The 24,451-nt window shown below is 44.5% G+C and overlaps 6 protein-coding genes across 6 annotated transcripts; 4 read left to right on the forward strand and 2 right to left on the reverse strand.

Moving 5' to 3' along the window:
- Positions 1–1,737: 1,737 nt before the first annotated feature.
- On the forward strand, positions 1,738–3,738 carry CCR75_008944 (uncharacterized protein; the record flags this gene model as incomplete). The annotated part of the gene is made up of 1 exon (XM_067966991.1): positions 1,738–3,738. The coding sequence occupies one exon, from the start codon at positions 1,738–1,740 to the stop codon at positions 3,736–3,738; it is 2,001 nt and encodes a 666-aa protein (XP_067822354.1).
- Positions 3,739–5,839: 2,101 nt separating this feature from the next.
- CCR75_008943 (uncharacterized protein) lies at positions 5,840–11,569 on the forward strand (the record flags this gene model as incomplete). Its single annotated transcript, XM_067966990.1, has 1 exon — positions 5,840–11,569. One exon carries the CDS (start codon positions 5,840–5,842, stop codon positions 11,567–11,569), a length of 5,730 nt encoding a protein of 1,909 aa, XP_067822351.1.
- A 1,530-nt stretch (positions 11,570–13,099) lies between these two features.
- On the forward strand, positions 13,100–13,911 carry CCR75_008942 (uncharacterized protein; the record flags this gene model as incomplete). The annotated part of the gene is made up of 2 exons (XM_067966989.1): positions 13,100–13,168; positions 13,207–13,911. 2 exons carry the CDS (start codon positions 13,100–13,102, stop codon positions 13,909–13,911), a joined length of 774 nt encoding a protein of 257 aa, XP_067822350.1.
- A 1,461-nt stretch (positions 13,912–15,372) lies between these two features.
- CCR75_008941 (uncharacterized protein) lies at positions 15,373–17,493 on the reverse strand (the record flags this gene model as incomplete). The annotated part of the gene is made up of 1 exon (XM_067966988.1): positions 15,373–17,493. One exon carries the CDS (start codon positions 17,491–17,493, stop codon positions 15,373–15,375), a length of 2,121 nt encoding a protein of 706 aa, XP_067822353.1.
- Positions 17,494–17,619: 126 nt separating this feature from the next.
- Positions 17,620–22,216, reverse strand: CCR75_008940 (uncharacterized protein). The gene is made up of 5 exons (XM_067966987.1): positions 21,483–22,216; positions 21,337–21,430; positions 21,088–21,266; positions 19,674–21,027; positions 17,620–19,613 (listed from the first exon to the last, which is right to left on the reverse strand). Exons 1-5 carry the CDS (start codon positions 22,172–22,174, stop codon positions 17,679–17,681), a joined length of 4,254 nt encoding a protein of 1,417 aa, XP_067822352.1. The 5' UTR covers positions 22,175–22,216; the 3' UTR covers positions 17,620–17,678.
- A 110-nt stretch (positions 22,217–22,326) lies between these two features.
- CCR75_008939 (uncharacterized protein) lies at positions 22,327–23,936 on the forward strand. Its single transcript, XM_067966986.1, has 6 exons — positions 22,327–22,559; positions 22,626–22,835; positions 22,912–23,085; positions 23,146–23,288; positions 23,354–23,619; positions 23,688–23,936. Exons 1-5 carry the CDS (start codon positions 22,350–22,352, stop codon positions 23,460–23,462), a joined length of 846 nt encoding a protein of 281 aa, XP_067822858.1. The 5' UTR covers positions 22,327–22,349; the 3' UTR covers positions 23,463–23,619; positions 23,688–23,936.
- The last annotated feature ends 515 nt before the right edge of the window (positions 23,937–24,451 follow it).

Here is a 24,451-nt window from a genome sequence, read left to right on the forward strand (position 1 = left end):
TTAGTGTAATACACTAATGTCCGATAGCATATACCGTAGGAAGGCTTAGTCTTCACTGATCGAAGCGCAAGCCGTAGGAAGGCACGACGCTGTTTCGATTAAAACAAGAACTGTGACGGGGCACTACTGTCTTGTACTGCTTCAGTACAAGTCACTTCGCACTGCCTCGGTGCGAGTGGTGCCTCACGTCACTTCACGTACACTAGTACGTGCAGAGGAAGACTCTCTTTAAATCACTTGCTTTAAAGAGGGTTGACTGAAATTGTTCTTACTATAATTCAGTTCTTCTGTTTCTATCTATTTAAAACTAAATTAATTATAAACTAATACAAAACATGTAATAAAGTTTTATCGGTCTCTCTTTGCGCGCGTCCAGCGCTGACTGGACCGTGGAGAAAGTAGATATAATGGGCTATATCTACCAATAAATAAGCAATTAAAATATTACCATGTAAAGTAATATTCTCCAAACATTATCTACCTTTTAGATAATAAATTAATGAACAACCTTAAGTGTCAATTTCATGTAACGATACACCCCGTTACAGGTTAATGTGTAGAGAGCTAAAGTTGCCCTATGTTTCAAAATCCCCATTAAGGACACTTTACGTACTTAAGAGGATGGTCAATTACTAAAGTGAATAATTATACCCACCACTTGAGTGTGGTTCACATTGTGAGCCATCCTTGTGTATGTGATGCACATGGGTGCATTCACATTATGAGGGATGATGCCTAGCATCATCCGTGACGACTGCTAGCGTCTTCCACGGAACGAGGAATTTAGAGTAATATGCTCGCCACACATATCAGTGCATATCTACAGAGATGGCATTAATGATTGGTTAAATAGGTTTCATATTAAATACGATTAAATATAAATCAGTCTGAAAACTACTTCCTAGTTCACAAGTGCGCACGTAGAGCCGGGTTACCGCTCCGTGACGTTACTTAAACTAAGGCTTCTAGTTCGTTGGGTGAGGTCGCTTTGGTATACACCAACTACCTCACTCTACGTGAGAAAAGACGGTTAAACGTTTCCTCATTGTAGTGCGTGGCAGAAACTGAAATTTATTAATGGTCTTAAATGAAAAAGCTTAACTCAAATTACCCTAAAAATAGATTCAGCCACGAGATCTTTATATGGTGGCTGCCACGCGTAATATCCATAATAAATCAAATTTTAATGACATTAACCTTTTAGGAAAAAAAATCACCCATAATTTAAATTGTACCACGTTAACTGTTTAATAACCGAAGTCTGCCCAATTACTAAGTGACTCGTTGAGTCTAAAAGTCTTCCTCTGACTCAACGAGCTAGGTAGCTCTGCTTCATCTTGTGCTAAACCAATGTAAATAGACCGCCATGAAATCTCTCTCCGTTGCTTAATGTATTACGATTGCTCCATATATTATGGACAATAAGCTGATGCCACACGACGATTACATATTATCGATATGCACATTGAGAGGCCAAATTGCCCATATTTTATCTAATAAAATCGGGGATCGTATCTTGCTGATGAAAGCATTATTAAGTGTTGCGGCTCTAAAAGCATAAAGCGCCATGCGGTCGCTCCATGCGCGTCGCTCAACTCGTTTCGTTCGTTTCGTTCGTTTCTGACGATTTACAGTAGGATCATATCGTGATTTGCCATACTGCTATTGAACTTGCGAATTTGATTTGATTTCTCCCTCGGGTTAGGGCCATACACAAACGTATTATTTGTATCTTGTATGTCGTCCAATTGTAATTGTATTTGCATTGAGGAAGATCGTATGGTCTCGTATAACGGAAGCTCTCGGGCCCCCACAGTCTCCCTATCGTTGTTGCTGATTCTGTCGGTTGGAAACTCCCTGGTAGCTAGCCGCCGGAGTATTCGTCCTCATCTCTTACAGACTCGAAGTATGTCCCTTCGGACCGTAAACGGTGCGATTGCTTCGAGCCGGAAACAGCAACTGCAGCAACTCCAACGTATTTATTGCCAAGGCGAATTACTGCACGAGGTGCAAATGCAAGAGCTCTTTACGGATAGCAAACACTTTGTAGACATGCCCATCAAGGCACAGTCATCGGTGAGCAACGTACTGACTCAATTTCAAGAGCTTAAAGCGAGCTTTGATACGAAGCCGAAGGGAGCAGAGTGGAAAGCGCAACTCGAAACGTTTGTCGAACGACACTTTGATCCTCCAGGAAGTGAGCTAGTGCCTATCGCCCCGCCAGACTATAAAGAAGGAGTCGTGCCGCCAAAGATTATGAAGATCAGGGATGAACGTCTACGGGACTGGGCGATGGAGCTGCACAAATTGTGGAATGTGCTCGCGCGAGTACCTGCCTCTGCCTCGTCGGACCAAACGTCTAGGACCTCTTTCCTTCGTTCTCTTCCTATTCTTTCAGCGCCAGATGCTTCGCAAAATGTACTGGCACGTCAATTTAATGGAGAGAACGTGCTTGTCGTGCCTGGTGGTCGATTTCGCGAGAGCTACTACTGGGACTCGTACTGGATTGTGCAGGGACTTTTGGTCAGCGGACTACACCAAACCGCCCGAGGAGTCGTGAATCACTTGCTTGAATATGTGGCTGAATTTGGTTTCGTACCTAATGGTGGACGCGTCTACTACCTCACGCGTTCACAGCCTCCAATGCTCTCGGATATGGTGCGCGTAGTCAGTAAGATAGAGGGAGTAAATGAAACAGACAATAGCGCTTGGGATCTACAATACTTGCAAGCGGCGTTGCCTTTGCTTGAGCGGGAATACGAGTTTTGGATGCAACGTGGCCTTCACGGACATGCTATTGAAATCTCATCCGGAGGTGAGACTTTTGTGCTGAATCGGTACGTGGCGCACAGTGGCATGCCTCGACCTGAATCATACCGTGAAGACCTTTATACAGCGTCTGTGTCACACATCAATGAAAGCGATTACAGTTCGCTGTACAACGAAATAATAGCCGCTGCCGAAAGCGGCTGGGACTTTTGCAGCCGATGGTTTGATGATTTCTCTACCTTAGCTGCTACTCGCACGTCGCAAGTGATCCCTGTCGATCTAAACTCCATTTTACACCGAATGGAGCTTAATGTTGCCAAATTTTACGAGGTTCTGGGTAATCCCGTTGCCTCCGCAAGATTTCAAGATGCTGCAAAGGCTCGCGTAAAAGCGATGGATGCTATTCTGTGGAGCGAACCGGATGGATGCTGGAAGGATTATATTCTTGAGTCTAGTATGCATTCTTCAGTGGTTTCTGGGTCAGATTACTTTCCATTGTGGAGTGGAGCGTTTGATGCCTCAAATTCTTCTCGACTAGATAGAATAGTTACATCCTTGAAAGCGTCTGGTCTAGTACAGGAGGGTGGTATTCAATCTACGACGTCCATTACGGGGCAACAATGGGATGCGCCAAATGCTTGGCCACCGTTGCAGGATATCATTATTGAAGGCTTGCAAGCAGCGGACACGGTATCATCACGCGCTCTTGCGAATCGCCTTGTGCAAACATGGGTGAAGGCTGGCTTAATAGCCTGGCAGGAAACGTGTCTTATGTTTGAAAAGTACAACGCTCTTCAGATTGGTGGTGTAGGCGATGGGGGTGAGTACGCGTCGCAATTTGGTTTTGGCTGGTCGAACGGTGTGATTCTGACTGTTCTCACCAAGTATCAAGAACAGATAAACTTAGACGATTTAGCTGAAAATGCTCGCTCTAACGATACGTGTCATAAATTTCCCAATGAAGGATAACAATACATTAATCGTGGCATTTCCACGCAAATTTGCCAATATGTTTGATCTCAATTTCCAATATCCCCGTGGACAAGATGAAGAGGCGGGATTGCGTGCAACACCAAACACCCCAGTTGTTCCAGCTGACTGACTCCCCCAGCTTAGGCAAGACATTTTTTATTGTAGTGTGGATTAACATGAGCAAAGAAATTCAGATTAGCGTGCATGCATTCGGATTTTGTGCTTCTTTTTAATTTGTCGGAAGGTTCTCCACATGTCCGACCGATGATCATTTATTAGCCGGCAAAGGTGTGAAAACGTTAGATACAAAATTAATGCAGAGACTTGTTAGTTAGCAATCCCAGGAGTGTGTTATTATTCTTACCGCAATACGAAAAATGTCTGCTGTCATATATGTAATGTTGAGATGGTGTGACTTTGCGTCTAGGGGCTAAGAAAAAGGTTAGTCAAATTGTTACTACAACTAAAAATTAGGCCGCTGCTATATGTACAACCCCATTTGAGCGCAACCATCGGATTGGAGGAGCTTGCGAACAAACCGCGGTAGAGAAACTCCTTGGAGAGTTTAGGCAGTTGGATCATTACTGCTCAGAGATTTCAATAAAAAGTTTACAGTTTCCTTAGAAAATTAATGGAAAGCTGTTCCGGCTTCATCAGTGTACTTCCTGGTGATTTCTCGGTCTACCGATCTGAAGCCAATCTTGGAACTTCACTGGAAGCCAACTTTGGACGCTTCACACCGAACTGGGCGTTTTCCGGCCATTCGCTGGGAACATGTACCTTGCAGAGGACAGAATTTGACATTTGAAGTTGTGGTACGGTAGAACTGCAAGTGGACGTTGCATTATGGAAAGGATGCTGCGGCTCGAAATGATATACCACAAGACCTTATTGCGCTAATTTCACAGCGCAAGCATTGGCTAAACGGCAATCTTTGTGCCAAGCTTTTCAGTAACTTAAATTGGCGTATCTTATCGGAAATTAATCACTAGTGCATGCGCAAGCTGGCCTTCTCGATTTTCTACCTGTATTATTTGCTGAATACGACATTTTTGTTTTTAATGCCGGCAACTTTCTGCTTGATGCTTTGTTTCATTCAATTTTAAGGCTTCCAGAAAAACCGACTTGGATTTGTTACCACGCCTCAATACACACAAGCGGTGCGGGATGGTTCAGTAAGAAATCATAATTTGTTGTATCTATTTCGGCTACTGGTGGTGATAATTGTTACTCTCGGCAACAGTCTAAAACAAAAGAACTTGCGTAAAACGCGCTTGGCGTGTACATGTCAATGCAAGTTACTGTCCAGACCGCCGTGCATACAACTCTTACGGGTGGGGTCTTTATTGTTCGCCCAACACTGCAACGCGAACTTCATCACATTCTTCTGATGTATGCACACTATATAAATAACACTGCCTCTTAACTTTGTAAGCATTTTTACGATTTATTCTTTTTGCATTAGTGGCCAAAAATAATGGATGTTTCACATTTCGATGAGATTCCGCTAAAATGTGCCGAGCTGTGTGACTGATGCTACAAGCATTCGACTGGTACAAGTGTACAAACGCAGAAAACAGGTGTTACAAATTTCAATGAACAATTCAATTAAAAATTATAATGCCGACGATGTCAGATGAATATCATTTTCCCACAGAGCTAATGTTACTAGCAGAACAATGCTCAGCTTAATAGCCTTTATCATTTCATATTTCGCTATTATTAAGCCTCGCATCACAGCGTTTGTGTTCAGCCCCGTCATCGCGTCGCTACGTCAATGCCGCCACATCGGCTTCGTAGCTGACAAAGTTCATATGGGGATGTATTGCAAATCCCTATACGTCGGCACCTCGACCACTCTCGTGTTGTCGACATTGCACCGTTCTAATTTAGTCTTTTGCCAAAATGTGCCAAAAAGTGGTACTTAAGACTTCATCTTTTGTAGTGTAAGGGAATTCTGTAATACCAAACAACAGCCTACCCAGAAGCGCACTCCAGAAGAGACCGCACCGGCGCGAACTTTCAGATTTAATCCGTCGGACCTTCACTCTTGTATCCCGCGTCCAGCGGCGCGCACTTCAAAATCTAGTCTCTCATTATGGAGAGCTCGGAGATGGCGTCGCCAGTGCCCCCACCTGACGCACAATTGTTACACACGAGCTCGACCTCGCCGGCACGCGATCTGTCGCTTCATGAAGTTGGTGTTACAGAAGCAGTTAGCAGCAGCATCGATTTTAACAATGCGGATGTAGATACCATTGCCGCAGAGGATGATGAGTCTTGCTCAGAAGTCAGTATGCGCGAAACAAACAGGACCACAACAGCCTCTTTATCTGCTCCAAACGCGCCCACGCCGCTGGATGCCACCACTTCACCGTCACTTCTGTCTACTAGGTCCTCCAACGACCACTTGATTACTGAATTTCCTGGCGCCTCAACTCAGCAACAGGATGATAGCGAGGGTACAGACGTCGTGCCGCAGCTGGTAAGGATAGACAGCGCGCGCATCGCCCCGACGCTCGAGCGATCCCACACATCTAGTGAACTTCTTGGTTTATCTTTGAAATCAAGGCAAGTGGCTGAGTCAGCATTTTTGAGTTCGTCGTCTGGATCCGCCCCGTCGTTTGAGATCGAGAGTGTATCGCTCCCTATTGAAGGCATTACCGAGGCAGAGTTTGACAAGACGATTCACACTGTCTTTTCGGTTGAGGTGAGACTGCAGGGAGGTCTTCAGTGGATTATACGCAAGCGATACTCAGATTTTCGAGAGCTACACGAACGCTTAAAACGAACTAGTTCGCCTGTGAAGCAGTTGTACTTTCCCAAGCGTCATGTATTTCGCAATCGTCATCAAAGCGTAGTGGAACAGCGACGTAGTGAGCTGGAGAAGTATATTAAAGAGGTGTTGGAAATTCGACCGCTTATACGCGTGCCACTTTTTAATTTTTTGGAGGTATATGCACACATGGAGTCATACGAGCGAAAACTGCAACGACACAAGAAGGAACTGGAGTCAGAACGAATGAAAAACATGCTGCCATTTGAGCGATTGGAGGACTTTTCAATTGCTTTTAAACGGCTGTGTTCCTCCAAATATCTATATCACGGAAGCTCATCAAAAATCGATACTGAGAGCTTGCGTAGCTCGACGAGCAGTTCGGCGCCGCCTTCATCGGGAGCCCAGGGCGGACGACCACCAACTTCGCCAATAAAGGAGACGACAACAGCTATCCAAGAGCCTTCGAAGGGAAGCACAACAGACGAGCACGGGAACCGCCACAGTGTCATAATGCACACGGCTGGATCGCAAATTTGCATAAGTCGCGCTTCCTTTCGTCGAGACATTCTTGGTGTTTTCCCGGATATGCCGTCGAGCTTTGCGATGCGATTTATGAAAGCCGTTTCCGACCGTCAAGGCTCAGACATCAACATGGACGAATTTTTGCGCGCGGTTGCAATTTTAAACTGTGGTACAATGGAAGACAGGCTGCAGTTTATCTTTAATATGTGCGACCTAGACCACGCAGGAAAAGTGCAAAGCACAGGACTTAGTAACTTTTTGGTATCGCTGCATGGAAGACACGTGCTGGATCGGCCGGAGAACCGTCGTCTGCTGAGTGAAGGTTTCGATCAGGGCCGAGTACGCATGAGCTGTGATGATTTTATTAAGATAGTACCAGATCTTGAGGCACACCATACGCTCGTTGACTGGATGAAATCTTTTGCCGATATTTTGTGTGAAACGGCTGATCCTCAGCTCTTAGAGTCGCAAGAGGAGTTTAATCCTATAGTGCAACAGAAAATTTTAGCTAACGAGACACATTTCAGTTTGAAAGAGGTAACAGTCTTGCGCGACGCCTTTAATAATTATCGTGCCTCCGGAGGCGGCGATGCCGTGGATGTGGACGCCCTTACCAGCGATTTTCCACTGGAGATGTCTGAAGACCGGTTTTGCCGTGTGTTTGCAAGCTTTGGCTCGCGCGCCAACGGGTCTGAAATTGATGTTTTTAGCTTTGTAAGTGCTTTGTCAATCGCTTGTCGGGGCACGACCAAGGAAAAGGCTGAGTTTGCTTTCAAGCTTTTTGCAAGCGCTGGTGATGGTTCGTTTATGACGCGTGAGGACATCTACGGTATGCTTAGGCTGGACATTACTCAAAATTCAGAGCTGGAAAGCCAAATTACATCTATTATTGAGAAAAAACACTTGGCTCTGAACGCCACGAAAAGCTTATCATCATCGTCTCTCATGGACAGCATGGGTCCAAGGACACCATCAGTATCGGGATCGGAATTGGGTATTTTTGTTGATGGTCTTTTGAAAGGCTACGGACAGAGAAGAAGCATTCGTGACGTAAGCACGGCCTCGACAAAGGCTTTAATGCTAACGCTTGATGAATTTACATTGTGGGCTATTAAGCAGAAGTATGAGATGTCAACGCTGCGAATTATGCGTGAAGTTGCTTTCATTGATCTTGGATTAGTTCCGTCGACAAAGGAGGAAGAACTTTTAATTGCAACGGGGTGCTACACCCCTTATGATCCTGCCACGTTGGTAGAGGACGATCGGTGGTATCTGGTCGAGCGCAAGTGGTTTATCCACTGGTGTAGATATATACAAATCCATGTAAAAGAGTCTCTAGCACTATCTCATTCTGCTTCAAACTCCACGTTGATCACGACTTCAGCTTCTACGTCAACTCCAAGCACGTCGAAAGTACAAGTCATTGGCAGCAATACTCCACAAAAGGACAACTATATGAAGAATCTTAAGGGGGAAATTGTACGCCCGAAGTGCATCAATAATTATCCTCTACTAACAAGTGATCGTCGTGACCGAATCCTAAAGACATCCGATGGCATAAAATTTGGTCGGCATTACTTTATTATATGTGAACAATTGTGGATGGCGCTTAAGTTGTGGTACGGGGGTGGCCCAGAGATACAGCGGCGAGTTGTGATTGCAAGTAACGGCGAACCGGTGCTAGACATTTGGGAAACAAAATCGAAGCTTCTGAAGAAAAAGCTTAAGGAAACAGAGACCCCTTCCATTGATTTAAATAAAAAAGAGGATGGCGAAGATGTAGAAGATGATTTTTCATCTGTTCCTTCCGAAGAAGAATCTCGTCGAAAGCAGGAACTTGCTCTTCCCCGCCGAATGCGATCGGGAGGCTCGGTTGGACTTGCAAATCTCGGGAACACTTGTTATATGAATTCTGCTTTGCAGTGCCTCACTAACACGAAGCTACTAGCCGAATACTTTCTTTCGGGAATGTATATGGAGGACATTAATCGTACTAGCACACTGGGACTGCAAGGCAAGCTAGCGGAGGTCTATGGTAAACTTGCAGAAGATATGTGGTGTGTTAAGCAAAAATCGATCTCTCCGCGAAATTTTAAGAAGTCCATTGGTAAATTTAACGAAGCATTTCGTGGCAATGATCAACAAGATGCCCAGGAGCTTCTTGCATTCCTTTTGAGTGGATTAAGCGAGGATCTAAATAGGATTCATGACAAGCCTTATATAGAACAGCCAGATAGTGATGGGCGTTATGATGGTGACCTTGCCGATGAATGGTGGCGAAATCATCTTAGGCGTGAGGTTTCAATTATTGTTGCGCTGTTCACAGGCCAGTATAAGTCGCTCTTGACATGCAGTGTTTGCGGCTTTAAGTCTGCACGATTTGAGCCCTTTACTTTTCTCCAAGTTCCGCTGCCAGAACCCAAGCATAATACGGTAACAGTGCAAGTTATGCTAGCTAACGGTGTCACTCCGATGAAGGTTTCGGTGCGATTAAGTATCTCAGCGACGATATTCGATTTGAAACATGAGCTAATGAAAATGTGCCACGAAGAATTCAATTTGCCAGAAGTCTCGGAGAGTGATATTAAACTGTGCGAATTTAGTGGATGTATGATTTTGAGCTTTAAAGCTGACAATCGTCGAATAGGTCAAATACGCAGTATTGATCGACTTGTTGCTTTTCAATTAGAGCCGCTCGGCCCAGAAATGTATGAAGCGACCCGACATCGCCGCCCATCGTGTGTCCAGGCGGTTGGGTCAGGAGGTATTAAATCTGATGACGATGATCACTCCAATTTTTATGAGAAGCTGGCTAAAGGCGTGCTTGTCGATTTTCGAATGCGAACGCAATCGCAAGACTATATTCCCGCTGTTGTTTTAGAGCCACCGGCAGCCCACGCTGACTACGATGATCAATCAGTAGTACGTGTGCGTCTGTGCCGCACAGAGGATGAAATGAAGGTGCCGCTGAATCGGTTGCGACCACGCCAAGCGCGGCTGCTATACATTCCATTGCTTTCGCGTAAACTAAGCTACTCCGCGGTGTACTTTAAGAATCCATTCAGGCCTGTGCCTTTCGGCTCTCCGAACCTTTTGCGACTTTGTCCCGAGATGACGAGTGGTCTGCAATTGTATCAGCAAGTGTGGGAACGTGTGAATAAATATGTGGGACCGAACGCTACACCCCCGACTGAGTGGCAAGAGAATGAATCGCAAAATCTGGACCTTCTAGTCACGAATAACATCGATAGCGTATTTGCGGGCTTAAAGGACACATCTGAGAGTATTAGTTCAAAGTGCGGGTTTTTGCTACGCCGCGTCGAAAATAAAGGACTTACTGATTCGCGGTCTTCATGGCTGACACGCAGCTTTGGATTCACTATTCCATGCACATCGGAGCGCTTGGACATTTTGGAAGATGAAGCTATTGCGATTGACTGGGATCTGAGTGTATTTCAGAACCGCGAAATGATGGACAAGATGAAACACGTGGAAAATCATGACAGTGTAGCTCGAAACGAGGCAATTGACAAGGGCCCTGTGCCTCTTAAACACTGTTTGGATGCATTCACGAGCGAAGAGAAGATAAGTGAGGGCTTTTGCTCTAGCTGTAAGCAACACCAGGAGATGACGAAAAAGCTAGAAATTTGGCGCCTACCTCCAGTTATGGTGGTGCACTTGAAGCGTTTCCAGTACACGCAGACATATCGGAGAAAGCTTGCGTCGCTTGTGGAGTTCCCAATTCATGACTTGGACTTGTCATGCTGCGTTGCTCCTCATGATGAAATTCCAGAGAAATATCCGATGAAGAAACGCAGAAATTCTCTAGGTGGGGTGGCAAACCCTGCACGGAAGCTCTTTAAACTTAGGTCACGCGGCGAATGTACCACAAGTAATGTATCTACTCCTCCAACTATCACAGAAGAAATCTCTCCCAGGGTTGTGATGAACAAGCGCGAAGAGAATTTATCCGAGTCGGCAAACATAATTATCGAAGAAAATCCCGAAGGTAGCAAATTGCCTGCAGAAGCGCCTGAAAAAGCCTCAGATGTATTGCTGTCTACCACAAAGGAACATTGCTCTACCGTGACGGACAGTGAATTCGCCTTCACATCTCCAACGGAGAGTGATATTGAGGCCGCGGCCGAAGCAGCAGCAGTGCGCAACCGTGTGCGCCGTGGATACACAAACTCAAACTTGGACCAATCGCGATGCCTGGAGACCAAGTATAATCTGTATGGTGTTGTGAATCACCAGGGTGCGTTAGGCGGTGGTCATTACACGGCCTATGCGAAAAATTTTGTGGATGACCAATGGTATTACTATGATGACGAGCGTGTTCGTGTTGTAGAGGACCAACAGGTTGTAAGTCCGTCCGCTTACTTGCTGTTCTACCTTCGCTCAGATATGGACGACGTATTAGTGAAGGACTTGTTTCCAAAAAACTTGAAACCTGGCAAAATCACAGATGAGGACATTGAACGCTTTGTCGAAGACGGTGACGACCACCGCTGCAACATTATGTAAAATAAATTCGGAGTTCGTGCATCAATTTTAAATTTGTTAGCGCAAATAGTGACCAAATTAAGTTGGAAGCTCTCAGGTATTTTAAATCGATATTGCACAACCTGCACTAACTGTTCCGTGCAGAGCACCCACTATCTCCTTTTAATGCAATCTCTTTCAACACCAAAAATGTGTTCGAAGACATTCTCATCATGTAATTTCATCTTGGATCCACTTTTATTAAAAATTCTTGTGCGTAGGAAAATTCAGTGCGCTGTTGGCGTATTTCGAGACCATGTTTACGACAAAAAAGTCAGCTAATTCGTTCCGTTGCTCATCAAACGCTTCAAATCTAAGAAGCGCTGCCGGAGCTGTCAAGTCTGCCTGCTGCCTTTTTTACGATGCTGTGTGCAGTGAAATTGCCTTGTACAGCGTTTAATTTTACAATCAGAAGTGGATGCTCGCTTGTACTTCTAGTCACATTCATTCGATTACAGTGACTATTTAGCTGGACTTCTAGCAGCATTTTTATTAAATGCAGGCTTGTAGAAAGGATTTTCGCTATTTTCTTTACTATTGCAACTATTTTGTACTGGAATCACAGCTGTAGTCTTCGTCACTGTCGTCGCATGCTAAACACGAAGCAGACTTCGTAATTTTCGACTAGGCCATGAAGTTGCTGAAAATGCATTTAATCTCGGCGAAAGCGCACAGAGCAATACCTGCGTCGGTGTGAGTGCTGACATTTTAAAGCTCTTACATATACCAAATAGCCTGGTGAAATCCGGAGAGCATTCGTTGCTGCAACACGGAACGAACGATCAACCCCACTGCTATTTAGAATGATTGCAGATTTTCTTACAAATTCACATCGGATACTGCCTTCAATGTAGATGTCATTTAGATTTTGTCTGACCTCAGAAATGTTTAATCGGTAAAATTAAGTTGCACCTTGTCGAATTCTGCAGATATTGGACGAGAGATGAGGCCTGTACAAGTAGAAAAGTTGTAACGCGAGCCGGTGACCTCGAGGTGGATAGCATCAACGCCATGATTATCCGTAAATAGCACTGATGTAATGAAAGTTGGCATAGCGCGTATCTCGTACGACTAGTGTCCTTCCTACGACGTTGAGAAGCGAAGCTTATCGCGAAACACACTTGGCGCTGTGCTGGTCGTAATTTTTGGCTCAAATCGAGAATAACTTAGTCTATCGGTTTGCGGGTAATCATTGCTGAAAGTCGCATAGGAGCACGCGGCGCCGTTGGTGCCTAAGCATCACCTTTATCGGCCAATGCCCCGACAACATAACTACAAACATTATATCACCAATTTTCTGTCTTCCGCTTAAGCTATCGGATCTTACCTAAGCAGCTAAGACTATTGCTACAAGCAGGCGACTTCCTTCAGCACTTCCGTGACGTTTCATGATCCACTTTAAATAGTTCGAAGTCAAGGTGTGCTACACACAGCTATTTAATATTTGAAACAGGTTTTCACACGAAAGGCGCACCTCTGCTGGTACATAGCATCTCCGTATCTTAACTTATAATGGTAAGCAATTATACTCCAGCGTATGCGTTGTCCGTCCCTTCATTGCATACCATTTGCGTGGCTTGTGTATTCATAAGCATTGAATATATCATTGAACTTTATAGCTCTCACGGGAGAATTTGCCGCCTCAAGTAGCCCAGCGCGTGGCTCGTGAGCTTCGGAAGCTCGTAATGCAACCTTTAGATGGCATACGATACCTGCCTCAACGTGAGGAACAGCTTAGTGAGATTTATGCCGAAATTCGTGGACCGGAGCACACGCCCTACGAAGGTGGCTACTTTAAAGTCAAACTGACACTCACAGTGAGCTTTCCAGAACAGCCGCCTCGCGGCGTATTCTTGACCAGAATCTTTCATCCCAATGTGTCCCAGCCGGCAGGAGACATTTGCGTCAATACGCTGAAGAAGGACTGGAAAGTGACACTTGGCCTGGCTCATGTGCTACAGGTGATTCGTTGTCTGCTTATCGTCCCATTCCCAGAGTCGTCGTTAAATGATGAGGCAGGAAAGCTGTTTCTCGACAGTTATGGTGATTATGCACGGCGTGCTAAGCTTTGGACAAAGATTCATGCATCAAGTCGATTCACTGCGGACGTGGATTCCGAAAAAATGAGTGGAAAGACTATTACGACTCAAAGTGCTACTAGTCGGCATAGCAACAGCGGCAATCAGCATAAAAGACCTGCTGACAACGGCCCAAGCCTGGAAGGCATGGAAGAATCGACCAAAAAGTCGACCTATGTCAGTGATGTGGAAAACTCTCTCAAAAAGAAAAAGAATAACAAGAAGAAGAGCATCACGCGATTGTAGAGCAGTCAGTATGCAAAAGTTACACCTATTGCACCTTCACATGTCGCCGTTTCGTTTCAAATGCCTCATGGCAATCAAAAATGATTTTTGAACTCATTTATAATTTATCTAAGCTGTCAATGAACCCTACATACCTTGTTTGCTAGTGCATTTCGCAAGTTCCAGCTTATGGCACGTTGCACCCATAGAGATTTTTTTTGGTATTCAATTGACCATAGAATTTAACATGATTATGGCCCTTGCCTATTGTTCCTCCTGACCTAAATCCAACGTTGCCTAGAATACAACGCCTAATTCATGATATCGATGCAGATTACTGAAGATTCAAGATATGCCAACACAGGTTATATCAGCTACGGAAATGGCGTAAGGAAAATGCACAGATACTTAACTCGTATCCTTTTTACTATTCGAGCAGGTACTCTGTCGTGAATGTTTGATTGATATGCTGCGCCATATATTACAAAATTAGTGATCTGATGCAATTTTAATTCATAAATCATCGAATAATTCTCAAACATAAATTTTCCTTTTGCTCTTAAAGCTATCTCGATTCCAGTAGGCGGGGACTATCGTATTTATGGACGTTATAAGCTCCATAGGCGCATATGTAAATGGCATGTAATCCACAAGTCGCTGGTGCAAAACTACAATTCAGCTATGACGCTGTACAGAATTTTTCCAGGATTCTGTTAATAACGGTATATTTGCGTGATCGAAGAAAGGGGTTTACAAAGTGCGCCGAAAAAGATTAAAAAAGCTCCACTTCATAATATAACAGATCCTCTTGCAAGCGAGAATAGCTCGGTGAAATATCGTCAATGAATTTCGCTGAAAATTTTGCTCAAAAATTGCGAGTTGGCCTCTACGGAAATAGTGAGCCGTGAAGCCCCAGAATATATATTTTTAATAATGCGTCAATTTTGCAAGCCTAAATAGACATTTCTCGAGCCGAAATTGTATTTTGGCCGAGCAAATTGGACATGGTGCATAATTTTCGCACCAGTAGGCTCCAGATGCACGCTACTTCAAAGATCAGTGGCCTTTTGTTTGTTGGACGGACAGATTCGAGAACTGCAGCTTGGATTAAGTTTAGTCTACCCATTTAATAATATAATGTAATGACCTCCTTCTTGTTTTCGAATTGGTGACCGTTACTTGCTGCTGCTACCTTGGGATATATGATACAGTTAATGCGCTTCATCACTATTTTAATCGAGGCGCCGCTCTCAATCGTTTCAATGAGTTGCCAATATTTAATACTTTGTTCATGCGGCTTTTGATCATTTCGACTGTCGATCGCTTCATCACAAAATCCACAACAATCCATAGTCTTGCAACTGAACTATTCATGTCCTCACTGTCCATCAAAAATAAATTTCCCCATTTTTTCAGCCCTGCTTATATTTCAAACTGCAATTTGAGCTTCATCTAATTTATCTCGTTCGGCATCCATGATAATTAGTCGTCCCAATCGGAATCATCAGACGAAGATTTATCCCATTCATTGCCACTAAGCCTTTCGTTTTGAGTCACAGTCATCATTGAATTCTGACGCATGGTAGTCCCAACACGTTGACTCTGGGTTGCAGCTTTAGTTAACAACTTTGCTTGCGCCTTTTGCGCAGTCTGACGATTGCAATGCGTGCACATTCCATTAGCTTGAAGTAATTGATATCCCCAACCACCACATCTTGAGCAGCGTCGTCGCATTTGAGCGGAATCGACGATGAAAGCGAGACGAAGTCGATTGCAATGAGCACAAATACCATTCTTTTCCACCAGCCCTACGCCAATTCCCTTGCAGTGTTCGCACTTCGTTAATTTTGGTAAAGCCTGCTGGCCGACTGACAGATTTAATTCGTATGAACTCGCCAGCGTCGATTCTGCGCTGTAGGCTACTAATGCTGCTATGCTGTCCGTCAATGGTGGAGAAGTTGAAGGCATAAATTGATACCCTGGCTGCACCGTTCCTGGTGAATACACTGGCATTGGCACAACAGGCATTTGCGTGTACGGATTGTAATATCCATACGGTGGTAGTGGCGACATTATCACGTACGGATATAATGGGAACAATCCCCCGTTAACTATTGGCTGGTCTGGTGCAGCCTGACTAGAGAGCGGTTGCCCATGCATGGTATGCCCACCAACATGACCAGAGCTAGAATCTGCTTCACTTGTATTATTCACACGCTGTACGTGCTCGGAATGAACATTCTCATTTTTGTTACTTTCCAGACTTTGAGCCGCAAATGCTGCTTCCATCTTTGCGATCCGCCGTTGCTCACGACAAGATTGATTTCCTTCTAGCTTTGATTCAATGCTTAGTACTTGTTTTTGTGTGGTTAGACTGGCCTCTGACGGTAAAGTGGCTCCTCTTGCGCTTAAAGTCGCTACGGCCAGTTTTCCATCAAGCATCCTGCGAGCTCGACGCTCTATACGTGCTTCTTTTTTTTCCTGTTTCGTATGGGCCAAATCTAATTCAGCTTCCGTGTTGGCGTTATGTGCGTCAATTATTAAGCTCTCAGAATTGCGGCCAAGTTGGCCATTCTTGTGTTCCTCTACACGAATCGACTTGCCAGACTTGCTTTTCTTATGTTTTTTCTGCGCCTTGCGTTCGAGAGCTGACACATCCAAAACATCCTCAGCAGGCGCTTTTGACCTGTCTGCAGAATTTAATTGCCACGATGCAACTGGATTCGTATCCTCGGTTATGATGGTTGTATCGAATAAATTCGTGTCCTTTTTCTTCTTCGACTTGGCTGACTCATTCTCTTGTCTTTTTTTCTTGTCATCCTCTGCATCTTGCTCCAATTTTAAGTGTTCTGTGCGCTCCTGACTTTGTCGCTTTTCCGTTTTTTTCTCCTCCATTTCTTTCTGGATCTGCTGTCGTTTTTGATGTTTCTCCGATTGTTCCCGCTCGCCGCCATGATGTTTCATGACAGTACCCTTCTTTTTCATATTATTGGCTACTTCGGCCATGAAGTCATCCTCGGCAACACTTACTCGCTTGGTTATCATACTTTTTTTTCGTTTTTTCCGTAAGAAACGTAGCCGCTCTGCCGCGCTCATACCAACTGTCTCACCCTCATATTGCTCCTCAAGAGTTTGAGCCTGCATCTCTGGAGTATTCTCCTCCTCTTTGCTTCGTATATCAAGCATAGAAGGTAATTTCATCGTACCCATCATGGGACCCTGGAGTCTTCCCTCGAGCGACGCTTGAATCTTCTGGAATATGGCGTGCTGGGGCTTGGTGATTGCATCCGTAGCCATCTTTTCTCTTAGGCTCTCACCGTGATTCTTCTGCAATTGCGGCGTGCTTTCTGTGTTTAAAGATAGTTTTTGCTTGAGGCTCGCGACTTGTTCGATAGATATTTCTTCCTTTCGGGCCCGGTTCCGCTTGCCTACTTTAAGTCGAAGCTCAGACTCGTTCTCGTCAGGAGGTTCCCACCTACTTTCCTTTGTTGTGGCATTACAATAATAGACATGTCCATCAGGAGACGTAAATGCTTGCCACTCGTTCTTTCGAGTGACGTGCTGCTTCGAAGTCCTCGTCGACTTCGTTTTGACCGACGACATTCGTGCTAGACACTTAGCAATCGAACTTATTGAAATAAAAGAAGCAGGTGGCTTTCGAAAATCGTACCTGTGCTTACATGTATAAAACGTCATGAGCACATAATTTTTGGCAAAAAACGAGAAGCAGGGACGTAAAACTCAATCTTTTGTTACTTGTTTCAAAAGCTACGGTAGCAAACTGTCCTTCAACACAGTTCGTCTTCGATAATCTCATCCTCTTCCTCGTCATCGCTAAGATCATTAAACCGGATTCCAAGCCTTTTCTCGAGCTCGGCGATCGACTGCTGCAGCGCGTCCATGGCTTGATCGCTATCACTATCCGAGTCAATATTTAGCGCTTCATTCGGATCAGTTACAGATAACAAAGTCTTGGCAGCTGGAAGTAAAGTTGACGTCGAATCCTGATCCTGAATACTTGATCGAAGAGCAGCCCGAGGTGAAACAGAACCTTCACTTTTCGTTTCGGAGTGTTCCAGGGTAATTTGTGATGTAGATGCACTTTGACCCTGCAGCAGCGAAAGGTTTGAAACATGTCGAGGCGAAGATGATTTGTGATCAGACTCGTTCAGAGAATCAAACTCATCTATTGCTTCGCTCCTGTCCTCGGACAATACTTGGATGTGGTTAGATGAAAGTGGGTCATCTAATTTTAGTTGCAAGATCTCGCTTGCTGCGAGGGTCGTCAGTTTTTCGTCACTTCCTGTAAGTATGCGCGAAACATCTTGTATCGATTGGGTGGCTTCGTTTACAGCTTGCGAGAACGTGCGGACATGACGAGGTGAGATTTCAGATTCGGTGTCTGAGACCTTCATTGCTTTATCGTCAGCCATTCCGACATTTTTATCAAATGATCTTGATCCTTGCCAGTAAGAAAGATTCTCCTCTGCATTCGCAATTATACCTCTAGCATGGTCCTCGAAGCTTTGGTCACTGCTACTCATACTGCTGACATTTCCCAGTCCTTTTTCTAATTTACTCGCTTCTTTCATCGTTCTTGGCAACAAAACACTCGCAGAACTCATGCTGCTGTCAGTGCTAGGTGGCCCTTGCATTGTTAAGCAAATTGCACCTTCCGAGGAAACAGAGTCAGAAGAACGCGGGAAAGAAGAGTTCTTATTTTCAATTTCACCGCCAGATAAGCCTTCATTTGAAAGTGTGTTCCACCGGGTAGGGGCTTCGTTCCTTCCAGACTCAAATATATCCTGACTGTCATAGCTACAAGGGCTATAATTTCGCCGATCCCTTAAAGGCGCTGCTTCATGATAAGAATTCTTACTGGTGTGATCTGAAAAATGACCATTTAGATGCGACTGCGCACGAATGTCGGTCAGATCGGCGTGCTGTCGAATATCATTTGCGTTAATGCTAACCTTATCATCCAACTTGCCGCGATCTTCGTGCTCTCTTTGGTGAGCACGTAGGGTGGCTTCTAAACTCAGCAATTCTTCATCTTTGGCTAGATGCTGTTCCAAAACTTTATTTTCATATTCCTGACGGATGCGCTTCTCATGGTTTTTATGTGTGCGTGCTTCACGCCGGCGTAATTCAAGTTTGATTTTACGCGAATGCTCTTCATCATTTTTCTTCCAGCTTTCGATCCTTCGCATATATTCCAGCTCCTGCTGTTTAAGTCGACACTCAAATTCTGTACGAAGCTGTGACAACCTTTTTTCCATTTCGTGCTGCTTTTGAATGCATCGAACGCGGTCTGATGTCTTTAACTCGACTTGCGCTAAATTTTCTTCTCGCTTGCGAGACAAAAGTTCAAATTCTACGCGCTCCTTATACATCGCAAGAATGCTTTCCAGCCGCTGATATTCTTTTAGAAGCCTTTTCGTCGCTTCCTTAAGTGTCTCATTGGCAAATGTCTCCATATTGCTAAGACGGTCAAGTCGTCGCTTCTGCGTTTCGTAGTCAAGTGTCTTTGATAGTAGTATCCTTTCCTTTTCAGCAGCAGTAACTTCTTTTTGCCGGCACTCTTCAGCATCAAGCACTATATTCCGCTCCTTCATCCACTTTTCATGTTCTGCTTTCAACTTCCTTGTTTCTTCCTCGATCTGATCGAAACGATGTTGCTTGTCAGCTAGCACTGCTTCCTCTAATGCAATTCGAGACCGCTCCTGACGTCATTGTAAAACATTAGATAGTACCTTGGGCATTCAGCCAAGCAATCTACTTACATTTATCAGAAATTCTACAGCGGATTGTGGGTAATGCGCATAAGCAGGATATAATCCTTTTGGCAATGGCCGATAGTTTTTAAATTCTGACTTCGGTTGATCTAAGCCTCCGCTCAACGTAAATTCTTTCAAATTCACTTGTTCGCTTAACTTCATCACCAGCCGAACAAATTTTTGAATGTCAATCGCATTTTGTTGATGAAAAAATTGCTCGATCGAAATTCGGTCACGTGCAGCTAAGAGAGCTGTTCGGTAGTACGACAAATAAGCCAATACAGCAACGTAGATTAATTGAGGTGTGTCTGAATATGCGAAGAAATGATCCCACACACACATCCATTCGTTCTCACTTAAAACTTCAGTAAAAACAGTCTTGAGCAAAGTCCAAGCATATGTCTCCGATGTAACCTGATAGCGTGTAAAATGGTCAAAAAGCTGAGAGTCTCGCCGAGCCAAGTCAGTCTCGATTGCACTCATAGCGAACACAGGTGGGTACGGAAGGCTTATTAAAAAATTGTCGCACCAATGAATGAGTACGCTAACGCTTGCTTCGAAAGCTGCAAGATCATTCTGTCGAAAAATCTTAACAAACGGATACACAACTGCAGGTAGATAGCTAACTACACCAAAAGCTGGACAATAGTAAGCTATTGCCGATAGAATGCGATGGAGACGACGAAAGGTGCGACTATCTTGCAAAGGATAATGATCCTTCAATCGAGCGAAATTCGGATGCTTGCCTTTTGCCACCAATGACCGAAACGCGTCTTCATTTTTGGGCAGACGAAGAAGAAATCGCCAGACGAGAACGCGATATTTTTTCGGAAATTTGCCATTGATCTTTAAGCTGCCAACGAGTCGCGTGCGATTTACTTCGATCTCTCCAGGTGTTAGTTCGGCTAGTGGAGAAGCTAAAGACCTCTTGCGTCGAGCTCGAACTTTTTTCCGACGAATTAAGGATTCTCGTTCTTTATCTTTCGAGTACGGCATAGTAAATGGCCCTTTAGTAGCATGAAATCGAGCTCGTTCGGCATTTGTTGATTGCACGGGTGTCAATTCTCTATGAACTGCTGCTGTTATGTCACCATGAGACCGCTTAGGAGCACCACTATTACGTCTTGAATACTCACCAAATAAACTGTCGATTAATTTTGATGGGACTGGGCGGCCTTGCTCCGGGAATTCTCTGTTAAATTCTCTAGTAGGATCAAGAGTTAGCGATTTCATATGCTGCAGCCCCGACCGAGTACGCAATTGAGCATATTCTACAGGCCCTTCTCCTTTCCATTGTTTGTGCGCACGAGCGGCAGTTTCTCTTGCAACTGCCATATCGTACAAGAGAAGAAACCCATCGCTACAGTAAAATTAAATAAAAATATCGACTGCCATCCATGATCGATTCGAAACATCATACCTCGTGCAGGCTGCAAGATATCGGCCATGACACTCAATATCAAATGCAGATATACTTCGACCTTGGTGCGAAATGTCTAGTTGTATCTGGGGATTTTTCGCAGCAACATCGAGAAAAAAAAGTTTTCCATTATCTGCTAAAATGCTCACTACAGTTTTGCACCCAGGAAGAAACGCGTGCTGCTCAGATACGGACCATTTAGTATATAAACAATCTGATAGCCATACGTGCAGCCTTTTTCGTACTTACATAAACGACTTGTTTTATGGGCGCTGGGAGTTCGATAATCCGAATCATTGTCTGAGAATAGAAGTCCCACACGTATATACACGGAGCTCGACCACTGTACAGAAAAAATGGTAAGAAGTTCCACGTGCAAGCTATCTATTTATTACCTGGCCACGAGCACTTGATTATTGTCCGAGACAGCGATCTTCTGTAGTCCTACTGACTGCTCCTCCGCAGGTAAGGAGAATTTGTATTGCAGCGCAAGCGTCTCGAGCTCCCAGATCATAATTGCATTGTCTTGGAAGCATACAGCAACGAGATCTTCACTAGCAACAAATACAGCCTCCTCCACACCAGGGCCTGCATTGAGTACTCGATACCTCGACCAGTCCTTCGTGTCCCAAAGTATGACTGCGTCGTGCGAAGCCGTAAGCGCTAACTTTCCCGACTTTTGAAAGGATAAACGCCGAGCTGGCATTCGATGACCTCGAAGCGTACTGATTAGCGTCTGTGACTGCACGTCGATACAGCGAACAGTCTCGTCCTCGCAGGTTACGAGCAATTCTGTCTTCCGCTTGGGATTAAAACAGCAGCTAATGATAGGTACACCCAAGTGCTGCACTAATGAGTAGCGATTCATTGTTACGAAAAAGACAAAGATGCGGCCACGTTCGTCAGCAGCCGCCAACAGCTCGCCCGAGGAATTGAAGGCTACGGTGCGAAAAGTTGTTGGCCGCTTATCGTATGAGTTTATGGGTATGTTTCGTACGCAAGAGAGCAACCCTTTGCTGCTAACTAAGGGTCGTCGTGGCCAGATTACGCCATTCTGCGCTGCGCGCAGCGCCAGTGTCTGCACCATTCGGATTCGACCCTTTCAATAAGTTAATAAGCATTTCAGGATACCAACAGGTCACTCAGTGTCTACTTTATACTTCTGAATTAATGAGGTAATTAATTTTTCATCGATTCGGAAAAAACAGTAGATCAGTCCCAAAGTGTCGGTGACGAATATTACAAATTCTCTCATTGCAATAATGCAGCATTTGGAGCAGGATGAGACGTTATTGCACGTCGTGGACGATGTTGGCAATGATGAAGAGGAAGTAGAAATTTTCCCAGCCAGATCTTCAAGTTCTACCCGCGTTTCAGTGCACTCCAGCGATCGTTTGTCGCTAACTCCTCTTGCGCAGCGTCGCTGTGTGTCTAAGGAGATGCTTGAGCAGATGCCAACGCTCAGCATTGACGTGCGTACGCCCATATACCATGCAATTTTCAAACATTAGACTGACAAATAAAAGCTCGTACGATAGGCTCGCTACCATGATGTGGCCGTGTGCAAGCCTTTCGGATGCTTTTACCTGATGCAGCTTATCGAGAAGTCCATCCAGGTGGGAGCGCTGTTTTCACCAAAGCTCTATGTGCCCAAGGAGGTATGGCAGCAGGATAGAGTAAGACTTGCAGGAATATCGCTTAAAGTGGAAGTATTTCACCAACTTAAACAAGGCCTCGAAAGGATAAGCGTAAGTAAGAAAAAGTTTGGAGATTTGTTAAAACAAGCTGACGAAGTGGTGCTATTTCTACGATTTTTTTCTACAGCATGCACTTCCTATATTGTCAGACTCGGCAAATGCTGCATTTGTGAAAGAGCTGGATGCGTTGTTAGAACTTGCGGGACAGGAGCGGATGCACTTAACTCGGCTGTTCCCATTTTTGCCTCAGGATAAAAGCGACCTCACTCCACAGATGAGGCGTCGAGCAAGTAGCTCTGAAGTGAGTTTTACGAAATTGCAAAAAAGTACTGTTGTAATTTTTCAGATTCTATGTGTATAGGTGGAAGTTGGATCTACCGAAACTTCCTCTTCTGGTATATATATTGGCAAACTGACGAATCTAGCGTTTGGTTTCGGCCGTATGGTCAAGAAACAGGCAATCTCTGCCGTTGAACGTGTTGGAGCTGCACCAATCATTTCTGTGTACGTGTCGAAGGGAAAAATAATAGTCGTGGCAGCGCTGATGGTGACTTAAATATTGACAACAGATCCATTCACGAACTGGATGAGTATGCAGCTGTCCTTTGTATGTTTTTCAATTCCACACGGAGTATTGGTACGACAGTTTTGCGACTGACAGGAGCTACAATTCTTTAAATGGCATTCTTTGTGCGAACTGCGTCAATGACGACAGAGAATTTACTGGGACTCCAAGCAGATGCGGATGGTGCTCAAGAACAAGTCAATGACGCTCCGACCGAAGTAAAGAGTGCTCAATTAGACTCAGCTACTTTAAAGAAGCTGAAAATCTTCGGTTAGTCTTTTTCATCTTGTTTAACTTACAGCTTGCAAATTGCCAACTTACTCGCGTTGAACAAGCAGCGATTTTTCTGGACGAGGTTGTCATTGAACTTGTAATGCGAGACGTTCAGACTCTCTTGGAATTGTACATGCGAAGACTGACGCGTCAGTTTGGCGAGTTTACAATTAAGCCGACGTTGATCAAGCGTCGTCCCTCTGTAACAACTTAAATCTATATATACATATATAAGGGAACCATTAATCTCCACTCCCCTCAGTTTGTAACTACATGATTAGCTAATTTCCAAGCTAAAATACATCTTAAGCTGTGTAACGGGGTGTATCGTTTCATGAAATTAACACTTGAAGGTTGTTAATTAATATACTATCTAAAAGGTAGATAATATTTAAAAAACATATCTTACAATAGTGATATTCGAAAAGCTTATCCATTGGTAGATACAGGCAATTATATCTACATGCTGGTTACGGTGTTCATGCAAGGTCTTACGGATGCTCCCGTGAAGACCCGTCTGTTCCGCTTGGAACTGGATACGCTTGAAGAAGCAATATTCGCTGCGGAACAGGAGGACTTTAGTTTAAGATAGACTCATGCTAGTTTGTCATCGTATCGTCCTCCAAGATGACACGAGCTTGGAGGTCCAGAACCTATGGACCTCTCTTGCGTCGAAAGCGAGAGACCTCGCTTTTCGAACAATAAGCGATTGCAGAAATGCAATCGCTGTCAAAAGTTAGGTCCCTTCGCTAACGAGTGTAGTGCCCATGCCCAGTACCGCGGGGTACTGAACGTATTATGAACAGAATGTCAAATAAGGCAACGGTCG

Source organism: Bremia lactucae, linkage group LG1 (genome assembly GCF_004359215.1).
Source record: "Bremia lactucae strain SF5 linkage group LG1, whole genome shotgun sequence".
NCBI lineage: Eukaryota > Oomycota > Peronosporomycetes > Peronosporales > Peronosporaceae > Bremia > Bremia lactucae.